The 10807-nt window shown below is 53.2% G+C and overlaps 1 protein-coding gene across 2 annotated transcripts; it reads right to left on the reverse strand.

Annotated features, from left to right (window-relative positions):
- Nucleotides 1-6: 6 nt before the first annotated feature.
- On the reverse strand, nt 7-10807 carry MMP23B (matrix metallopeptidase 23B). Of its 2 annotated transcripts, XM_020976103.2 has the most exons (8): nt 10366-10805; nt 9715-9857; nt 9486-9625; nt 8589-8756; nt 4742-4906; nt 3478-3588; nt 1929-2055; nt 7-1111 (listed from the first exon to the last, which is right to left on the reverse strand). In XM_020976103.2, the coding sequence occupies exons 1-8, from the start codon at nt 10519-10521 to the stop codon at nt 937-939; spliced, it is 1185 nt and encodes a 394-aa protein (XP_020831762.1). In that variant the 5' UTR covers nt 10522-10805; the 3' UTR covers nt 7-936. The 2 variants fall into 2 exon arrangements, with proteins under 2 accessions (XP_020831762.1, XP_020831769.1); XM_020976110.2 differs by lacking the exon at nt 8589-8756 and having other exon boundaries at nt 10366-10807.

Raw genomic sequence — 10807 nt, forward strand, 5'->3', positions numbered from 1 at the left:
CAGGAGTCTTGATAAAAGCCAGATGTTTTTAGTAAAACCCACTTAAGGCCTCGGCTACGATGAGAATGTCTCTGGCCAGTGCCAGCGCTCACCAAGAATGCGCTGGGAGTCTCTGGAGGGCCTCATCGAGCCCCCCACCCGCAGCAGCCCTCCAAGGCTTCCACGTGGCATTGCATCTGCTGACCTCAGATGGAGCTGGGGGAGTGGCTTCCCCTGGAAGGCCCTCCCTCCCCCTGACAGGGAAAATCCCAGCTTGTGTTGGGAAAGGGCTGCTAGTAAGGGAAAGCTGACCTTCCCCACCCAGGCAGACCGGGATGAGGAGTGTCCTAGTGTCCTGGCTGGGGGAATCAGGGACAGGAGGTGGGAGAGGGGGTGGGGGGAGGGATCGTGACCTCCCAGACAGAGGAGCAGCTTCACCCTGGAGCTTTGCCTTTCAAGGGCCCTTGGCTTCCGTCAGCAGCAGCAGGAGGCAGTCTGCGGGTGACCCTACAGTGGTCCCCAGCCTCCAGTCCTCCTGCACTCCTCCATCACCCCCCACACCCTAACACCGAGGCCTGCTGGACTGCAGCATTTTGCAGCTGCCTCATCTTCCCAATCTTGGCCCTGCAGTACGTCTGCCCAGCAGACACAGGCCTCAGGGACTGCCTAGGGTCTCCCTGTCTCAGCCTCAGAAAGGGGAGGCAGGAAACTGAACACAGGTAAAATGCTTTATCAGCTGGATTCCAAACCCTCGGCCCCCCACGCTGGGAAAGGAAGCGGAGAGCAGAGAAGACCCTTCCAGACCCTGGCACAGGGTCCACGGAGGGCTCTGGCCCAGGGGCTGGAAGGCATCTGCCTCCCCCTCCCCATCCCAAAGGCCCTTCATAGGACACTCGGTGCCCTTTAGGACAGGGAGGGGCAGGTCTGGCCCCCAGCCTCTGCCTCGTCCCTGGGCCATCAGTAATTCACCCGGATGCGCCAGGAATAGGTGGTGAGGATTCGATCTCTCTTCTTGACGACACACGTGTAGGTGCCTTCATTGATGGCGTTGACGATGATGCTCATGTGACCCTCGTTCAGGTCCAGGTAACCCGGGTACGAGTATTCCAAGAGTTCCCGGTCCTTGTACCAGCTTGGGGGCAAGAGAGGAGTGTCATCAGAGCAAGGCTGCACAGTTTACCCACAAGTGGGGGCTCCGAGCCAGCCCAGCCTCCCCCAGAGTGCTCACAGTGTAGATGCCCATCAGCCCACTCGCCCCAGTTACACCCAGCCTGGGTGAAAAAACCCCCATAGGTGACAGCAGTCACCCCCATCCCTTCCCCCAGAACTGACGGCTCTCTTCCCCTTCCTGTGAAAGGCAGGGTATTACAGGACAGAAACTAATCCCGTTAAGTGACTTGTCCAGGGACGTGAAGTCTACCATGTGGCAAATAGAAGGCTCAGGTCTTCCTGACCAGCCTCAGAACCATGCTGCCTCTGACAAGCATTTCCTAAGCACCTACTGTGTGCTGGTCCCCACAGTAGGCACTGGGCGCACAGACTCCTTGAAACACACTTTATGTTCCATCGGAGGAGAGAAGTCAAACACCTCTGCTGGGAGATGCTTTATGCTTTATAAAAGCATAAAGTGCTTTAACATTCACTGTTATCACTGCCCCCCCCCTTTTTTTTTTTTTGCAGGGCGGGGAAGCAGGGAGATAAGCAGCCATAGGGGTCTTTATTTCAATTTTATGGAAGAAGAAATGGACCCATCAAAGGGAAAGGATTTAGCCAAGATTCCCCCTACCCCCCAGTCCTTGGGCCAGAGGCAGGACTAGAACCCAGAACCTGACTCTTTGGGTCCATCTGTGTTCTAAACGTGACCCACCTCCTAGGACAGAGGCCTGAACCCAGCATGGCCCCCTAGATCTGCACATGGCCCCAGCCCAGCCCACCCCCCAACCACTCACTAGACTTTGCCTTTCTTGTGAACGATCTTCTGGCCACAGCGGAAGGTGACGTTTCTGCCTTCAGCCACCAGCTTGCTTTTGGTCCTGGGGGGTGGTGGGGTAGCCGCCACGGTGGGGAAGGGGAACTCTGCCCAGAGGACGAGAGATGGTGATGTTCAGAAACCAAGGGCTCTGGGAGCTTGTCCTTTGGGTCTCTGGGGGTCCAGGACTCCTCCAGGGAGTCCTCTGGGATTACAGGCCTCCAGCATCAAGTCCCTTCCTTGCTCCCTGGGGATATTCAGTTGTGGGAGACTAGGGAGGCGTAGTTCCAGCCCCTGCTGGCCCTCCGAATGCAGTGTAGGGCTGCTGCTGCCCCACACCCCAACTGGTCAGGATGGCTGAGAATGGCCAATTACCCCTGACTTCCTGATGTCCGCAATGAGGCTGGGATGGGGAAATTGGCCAGTAGGAGCCCCGGGCATGGGAAGGCAAGCCCCACAGGAAGGGGCAGAACCCTAGAGGGGAGTGGCACACTGCACAAGCCAGGAGAAGGTACCAAGACCCTGCAGAAAGGAACCCTGCGGCCCCCAAAACATGCATATCCCCTAGATGCAGTTAGGGTTCTCTCTAGGGAAAGTCGGGGATGCAGGGGACAGAACTCCAGGTCTGGAGTCAGGCAGAACCCAAATTCAGACATTTAATAGCTATGTGACCCTAAACGAGTATTTCAACTTTGGTCTGCCTCAGTTTCCTTAACTGTAAAATCAGGATAATAATAGTAATTATTTCCCAGGGTTGTGAGGATCAAATGAGATAAGATTATAAAGTGCTTAGCAGAGTGCCTGACACATAGTAGGTGCTTCATAAATACTTGTTTCTTCCCTCCTTCCCTCCCTCCCTCTTTTCCTTCCTCCTGTCCTTCTTTCTCCCTTCTTTCTCCCTTCCTTTCCCTCTTCCTTCCCCTCACTCTTCCCTCCTTTCCTTTTTCTCTCCTTTCCCTCCTTTGCTCTCTCCCTTCCTTCTTTCCACCCTCTCCCCTCCTCTCTTCCCTCCTTCACTCTCTTCCTCCCTTCTTTCCACCCTCTCTTCTCTCCCTCCTTCCTTCCTCTCTCTCCCTTCTTTCCCTCTTCCCACTCTCTGTCCTTCCATCCTTCCCCTTCCTTCTACCCTTTCTTTCTCCCTTTCTTCCCCCCCTTCCTTCCTCTCTTCTTTCCTCTGTCCATACCCAAGTGCTGAAAGGCAGCCCTCTCCAGAGCCCCACCAGGATTTTAGCTCTAGAGCTGGAAGGAGCCCCAGAGTCTACCTAATCCAACAATATCATTTCACAGTTCAGGAAATTGAGGGAGGCCCAGGGAAAGTAATTTCTTGCCCAGGGAAGCACAGGATTTGAACCCAGGTCCCCTGACTTCAGAGCTAATGCTCTTTTCATGGTATTCTGCTGCCTCCAGGGTTCAGGAACCTGCTGCAGATTTTTCCCCCAATCCTGACACCTATCCCCCACCTCTCCAGGGTCCCCCTCCTGACAGGAGGCACCAGGCTAAGCTCCATCCCTCCGCTCAACCACAGTTACCGTAGCAGAAGTCACAGCTGTGGGGACAGAGCTTCTTCATGAACTTCTGGCGGGTGTCACAGAAGCCCCTCCGTGCCCAGGGCGGACACAAGGACAGCCTGTCCTGGCAGCCTGGGCGAAAGGAGAGCAGCCATCTCAGAGGCAGGAGCCCTGCCAGGGGATGCAGGGGCCCCAGGGATGCTAGCGAGCAAGCCAGCATCAAGGGAAGCAGCAGAGTGAGGGGGGAGAGTAAACAGGGTCCAGGCATAGCTCAGGGCTGGGAACACAGAGTCAGAAATCAATCGATCAGTGAGCATTTATTAAGCACCTGTTAGGAACTGTGCTGGGCTCTGGTGTTCAAGTACAACGAATAAAACGAGCCCTACCCACAAGGGGCATATGTTCTTTTCTTGTCTTTTTTTTTTTTTGCTTTTTGGTGAGGCAATCGGGATTAAGTGACTTGCCCAGGGTCACACAGCTAGTAAGTGTCAAGTGTCTGAGGCCAGATTTGAACTCACATCCTCCTGACTCCAAGGCCGGTGGTCTATCCCATCTAGCTGCCCCAAGGGGCTTACGTTCCAAGGGGGGAGACAAGGATATGCAAAAATCTATACAGCATTAGTATATGTGGGTGTACAGCTAAATCCAAGGCAGTTTGGGAGAGGAGGAGGGCCCTAACAGGAGAGAATTCACGCAGAAAATGACCCTGGAGATGAACTTGATGAGGTGAAGCAAGGAGGGTGCATACCAGGCAGGGGGCCCGGCCAATGCAAAGACACGGAGATGGGAGATGGAGTCTCATGTAAGGAACAGAGAGAAAGCCTGTTTGGACCATTACAGAGTGAGGAAGAGAGGAATGGACTGGGCTGAGCCCACAGAACTGTCACTGGGGACAGCTGGGAAGATGGGGACCGGGCAAACTAAAACTGAACACACAGAAGTGGTCCCACAGGGGCCAGGAAGAACACAGGGCTGAGGACCGAGGGCCAGGAGCACCAGGGCCAGGCATGCACAGGGACAAAGGCACCCAGGCTCTGCTTGTGCAATACCAGGAGGGGAGCCTTCAAACCCCCCCACTCTGGGGACAGGGGGTCATCTCGCTTCTGCCAGGACTGGGGAAACATGAAGCCAGAAGGGCCAGATGCCCAGGAGAGTGAAGCTAGGAAGTCAGAGAAGAAGGCCTGGAGTGGCTGACCATTGCTGACCCCTCCTCACGTGACCCAGAAGGAGATGGAGGCCCGGAGAAGGGAAGAGAGCAAGTCGCCTCGCAGGCTGCCGTACCCACCATAGAGCCGGTGCATGCCCCACATCTCGTCCTGGGAGATGGTCTTCTTCCCGGTCAGGGTGGCATTGATGTGCATCAAGGCGTTAGGGTTCAGGGAGTGCATGAGGCCGAGGGCGTGGCCGATCTCATGGGCCGCAATGTGGACCAGGTCGGTGAGCCAGACGCCTGTGAGCAGCGGCATAGGACGGGACGAGGACCCTCAGAACCTTGCATGGCTGGCTTGGTCCAGAGAGACTCTCAGGGCCCAGGGATGCCAGATCATGAGAAAGAGAACCTTACTGAACTCTCCCGTCATCCCCCCTCAGCCTGCAAAAGCCACCCTGGTCATCTTCATAAAGAAACCCTGACCCTTTCTCACCTCAGGACATTCCATGGCTCCCCAGTGCCTCAGATGAAGCTCAAACTCAGCCAGGCATTCAACCCCCTCCACAGCCTGACTCCAACATGATTTCATAGCCTGATCTCTTTCTTTCTCATACATTCTGCTTTCAGTCTAGGCCAGATTTCTAACCTTCTCTGGAATATGTGTTTCCCACTTCTACACCTTTGCTTGTATCATTCCCCTGGCTGGGAATGCCCTCCCTACCTCCTCCTATTCATTCTACTCATCCTTCAAAGCCAGAGGAGCAGAAAAATCCCTGGATTTGAAATCAGAAGTCTGCCTCCTGGTTCTGCTGCTTACAACCTACGTGAATTTGGGCAAGTCACTTTTCTCTGGGCCTCTGTTTCCTCCTCTGTAAAATGAGGGAGTTGAATTTGATCAAGGGTTCTTAACCTGGAGTCCATAAGCTCTTTTTAAAAAATATATTTCAATATCATTAGATAACTTTGTAATCCTATGTATTTTATCTTATGTTTCATAGGGCCCCGTGATAAGGGATAAGAAGGTTAAGAATCTCTGCACTGAATGATCCCAATCCTTCCCTAATCCACTCCTGCCTCCTTTACCCACATATCCCTCTCCTCCATCTGAGATCCCACAGTATTTGCTTTTTGGTACAGATGTTGGGCTCCTGGAAAGCAGAGACTTTATCTTTTTAGCTTGTATTCCCAGTAAAGAGCACAGTGCTGAGGACATAGTAAGTGCTTAATAATGTTTCTTGAATCCTGCCTTTTATGTGAAAAACTATGTCTATATCTCAGTTACTTAGGAGACTATAAGCTCTCTGAGGTTAGGGACTATGACTTAGCTAAACTTTGTGTTACCCCTAATGCCTAGCATAGAATTCTGTATTTGATAGGTATTTAATGAATGTTAAGTAAATGAATGGATGGATAGATGGACAGATGGATGAATGTCTGTCTGACTAGATGAACGGATGGATGGGTGAATGGATGAAGAGATAGAAAGATGGATAGATGGATGAACAGATAGGTGGATGCCTGCCTGATTAGATGATCAGATGGATGCACGGATGGATGAATGGATAAATGGATGGATGGATGGATGGATGGATGGATGGATGGATGGATGGATGGATGGATGGGTGAATGGATGGATGGATGTCTGCCTGACTAGACGAACAAATGGTTGGATGGATGGGCAGACAGGTGGATGTCTGCCTGATTAGATGATTGGATGGATGATTGGATGGATGGATGGATGGATGGATGGATAGATAGATGGACAGATAGGTGGATGCCTGCCTTACTAGATGAACGGATGGATGGGTGAATGGATGAAGAGAGGATGGCTAGATAGACAGATGGATGAATGTCTGTCTGACTAGATGAATGGATGGATAGATGGATGGCAGGATGGATGGATGGACAGATAGGTGAATGTCTGCCTGATTAGATGATCAGATGGATGGATGGATGGATGAATGGATAAATGGATGGATGGATGGGTGAATGGATGGATGGATGTCTGCCTGACTAGATGAACAAATGGTTGGATGGATGGACAGATAGGTGGATATCTGCCTGATTAGATGATTGGATGGATGGGTGGATGGATGGATGGATGGATGGATGGATGGATGGATGGATGGATGGATGGATGGATGGACAGATAGGTGGATGTCTGCCTGACCAGATGAACAGATGAATGGGTGAATGAAGAGATGGAAGAATAGATAGATGGACAAATAGGTGAATATGTGCCTGGATGGATGGATGGATGGATGGATGGACAGATAGGTGAATGTCTGTCTGACTAGATGATTAGATGGATGGGTGAATGGATGAAGAGATGGAAAGATGGATAGATGCACAGATAAGCAAATACGTGCCTGACTAGATGAACGGATGGATGGATGGATGGATGGATGGATGGATGGATGGATGGATGGATGGATGGATGGGTGGATGGATGGATGTCTGCCTGACTAGATGAACAGATAGGGATGGATGAGTGGATGGATAGATGGATGGGAGAAAGGAAGAATGAATGAACAAAGCAGCATGATATTTCTTTCCTTCTTAGCTTCCTGCTCAAAGATCCCTCTAGGGAGGAATTCTTAACCTGTTTGTGTCATGCACCCCTTTGGCAGTGAAGCCTAAGGACCCCCTCCCTTCTTAAAGTAATATTTTTAAATGCATAAAATAAATGGAATTATAAAGGAAACTAATTATATTCAAATGCAGTTATTGGAATATTTTTTACAAAACTTCACAGACCCCAGGTTAAGATTTATCCTTCCTCACTCTTTCCCAGCTTCCATCACCCCTAACCTCCTGCCCACCGCCCCTTTCAGGCTGAGAATACCCCAGTATGGCACCTGCTAGGTGATTGATCCCTTTTCCCCCAAACAGCCCCTGGGGACCCTTTTCCCTTCTGAATCCTTCCCAGATCCATCAGGGCAGAGCTTCTGGCTTCACCTCACTCGCAGCCCCTCTGCTCACCTGGCTCTTGGGGGTCCCCCTTGTCTGCAACAAATCCTTTCCTTTCCTTCCATCTTGCTCCTCTATGTTCTCCTTCTGTCGTCTGTCTGACCTGGATGTATGTCTTGTGTGTCTGACCTAAACACACGTGTCCTGAGCATGCACATCTCTCCTGCCTATGTGTGCCCTGTTCATGTCTGTGCTAGACACACAGATCTGCCCTGTACATGTAGCTGACCTAAACACGCATGTTTTCCATGTGCATGCCTGATCCATACCTATCTCCTGACCTCAACATGTGTTCCATATGCACACCTGACCTGTACGTGCTTACATGCATGTCTGTTCTGCCCATGTCTGACCTGTATAGATGTTTGTTCTGAGCATGTGTCTCTTCTAGATGCCTACAAAAAGGTCTGGGTGGAGGAAATGATGAGGGACTTTTATGGAGAGCCCCTGGCAAAGCCCAAACTCCTTGTCAGCTCTGCATACTACCTCAGATAATCAGGCCCCTTGCTCCTGACCGCAACCTCCCCCTGCCCCAAGGATTCCCCTCGGCCCACGGCCCCAGGGCTGGAGAAAGGGGTGTCCGTGGACAGTTTGGCTAATCTTGGTCCCAGCTCCGAGAAATCTGTGGTGATAAATACCCCAGTTTGAGACAACAGAGAGTCAGCTATGGTTGGGGGCAGGGCAGGGGCCGGGGGGCGGGGGAGGCCAGAGCTGCTGGGCCTGCCTGAGAAGGCAGGACTTTGGTTCTCTCCCAGTCCCGCTGATTTCTGGCCTGACCACAGGAAAGCTGATGGTGGGTTCCTAGTAACTGAGGTGGTGACATCGGCCCCTAGGAATGTGAGCCCTAGCTGAGAGGCAGGGGCCTCAGAGTGGAGGAAAGAGGGGATGGAGGAATGAATAATGGGAGATGGGTGAAGGAATGGAGGAAGGATCAGGGAATCGGAGACTAGACAGATAGAAGGAGACGAGATGAGGACATAGAAGGGCTTGGCAGGAGGGCCACTCCCCTTACCCTTTTTCCAGCTGAAGCGGGTCTCACCCACAATCCAGTATTCGCTGTCGTCAAAGTGGATCTCCCCGTTGGGGGGGAAGAAGGCGTGGGCCAACTCACCGGTGGTCCCATCGAAGCATCTGTGCACCAGTGAGTGCAGACAGTCCGTGTGGTTGATGGGATAGAAACCTGAGGACCAGGGGCCAGCCAAGGCTGGGAGGAGTGTAGGACCCAGGAGGTTCCCGAGGGGAGGAGCTCTGCCCCCCTCGCTACCCCACCCCACCCTCCAAGGCCTCAGTTTCCCCAGCGTGAGCTTGGCTTGCCCTAGGACTCTGCTGTTCGGGAAACTGTGGGGTCTTGAAACCACAGTGATAGTAACAACATCCCAATCCTTTTGGGATTACAAATTGGGATTACTCAATGACAAAAGAAATCATTTTGTTCAATAGTCCGAGTTAAATATACGAGAAGCATAGGAGGGCAATTAGCAACTTGTCCAAGAACCATTTCTAGCTGAAGAGAAAGGTGAGAAGGAGAGAATAATCACCACCAGAATGATGGTTGAAATTTCTATAGCACCCTTATAGGCATGGTCTCATTGGAGCCTCACGATGACCCTGTGAGGCTGATGGTACAAGCATCCTCACCCCCATTTTACAGATGAGAAAACTGAGGCACAGAGCGATGCAGTGATTTTCCCAGGATCACACAGCTAATCATCGAGGCAAGATTCAAGCCCAGGTCCTGCTGACTCCAAACCCAGTGCCCTCTCTATCTCACAGCCTTATATTTCTAAAGAGATGGAGACGTCGGTGTGGGCGCGCATGCACACACACACACACACACACACACACACACACACACACACTCACACCAGGGTCTTCATAAACTGGCACACACATGGGCAGAGATGCTCACCTATCTTCAGGTCACTGGGCAGGTCTGGGGCTACCTCCCTGAAGGTGAATGGGGACACATCGCTCCACATTCGGAAGGCGGCAACCAGACCCCTCCGCGTCTCGCTCCTGTTGATGAGGTTTCGGGGATAGGACAAGATCCTGGGGCGGGTAGGGAGAAGGAGATCAGGGGACTCCTCCTTTCCTGCCCCACCCCTATTCCAACCCCCTTCCCGACCCTCAGACCGTACTTGTAGGTGAGGTTGAAGTGGTCCCAGTGAAGCCGGGATGGGGTGATGGTGTAGCGCTTTGTGCGGGTTTTAGGGGACAACGAGTGTTCTAGGGGGGCCTGGGGACCACTGAGGCCGAGGGGGCCAGGCAAGCTGACATCTTCCTTAAAGAGAACAGAGTCAGAGGAGGCGGCCCCGGGCTGATCCCCTGGGAGCCAGGGACATTCTTCTCCCCTGGAATCACCAACACCCCCCCCACCCCCCCACCCCCGTCCCCTCCCCTCCTAGCTAGCAATCTAGGCGCCTCATCAGCTGACCAGAGGCAGACAGACAGATCGGGCCAGGTCAAACAAAAAGATTCAGGGGAGAAAGGACAGACAGCTGGAGAGAGGACCCAAGGACGGGACAGAGACAGAAGCGGAGACTGGAGTGGTAAAGACATGGGGAGGGGCGGGGGGAAGGGAGGGAACGGGCTTTACTATGCGCCTGCTATGTGCCAGGCACTAAATGCCTTACAAGGATTATTTCGTTTGAATACACAGGACACTGGGCTGGACAAACAGCTGGCTGCCAGGACGGACAGAACACACAGACAATTCAGACATCACTCTCAGAGAGATTAAGTCGGAGACAGCCGGCTGGAAAGCGGGGCGGTGTGTTCTCTGTTCTCACCTGAGTCTCTCTTGCTTTGGGGTCAGCCATGTCCTTCAGGGTCACCAGCAGCACCAGGGCAGGAAGGAGGCAGAGCAGGCCTAGGAGGGCTCTGTAAGGGGGCGTCCTGGCTGCCCCCTCTGGGGGCTCTGCTGGGGGGCTCACTCCAGGCCCCATGGCTATCTCAGGCCCAAAGTGGGGGCGAAGGTCTCACTCGGGCTGCATGGGCGGGGTTGGGGCCAAGCTGGGCCAGGCCAGGGTGGGGGGGATCAGGCTTGGGGGGAGCGGTGGCCCCTGTCGTCCGGGCGCGGAAAGCCGAGCCTCCAGTCCCACGAGCTGCTGCTCTGAACAGACTTGTGTGCACACCAGCCAAAAGCAAGATCACGTTACTTGGCCGGGCCAGGCAGGAGCTGAGCTGGAGCCTGGAGGAGGGAGAAGGGGCTGGAGGAGAAGAAGGCTGTTA

This window comes from Phascolarctos cinereus, unplaced genomic scaffold (assembly GCF_003287225.1).
Source record: "Phascolarctos cinereus isolate Bilbo 61053 unplaced genomic scaffold, phaCin_HiC Scaffold_726;HRSCAF=1367, whole genome shotgun sequence".
In the NCBI taxonomy this organism is placed as follows: Eukaryota; Metazoa; Chordata; class Mammalia; order Diprotodontia; family Phascolarctidae; genus Phascolarctos; species Phascolarctos cinereus.

Coding starts and splice junctions, on each gene's coding strand:
- MMP23B (XM_020976103.2), bottom strand. CDS start 10,521: ATGGGGCCTGGAGTGAGCCCCCCAGCAGAGCCCCCAGAGGGGGCAGCC. Junction 4,907..8,588: donor CCGCTTCAGCTGGAAAAAGG/GTAAGGGGAGTG, acceptor CGCTGCTCACAG/GCGTCTGGCTCACCGACCTG. Junction 2,056..3,477: donor CAGCTGTGACTTCTGCTACG/GTAACTGTGGTT, acceptor TCCTCTGGGCAG/AGTTCCCCTTCCCCACCGTG.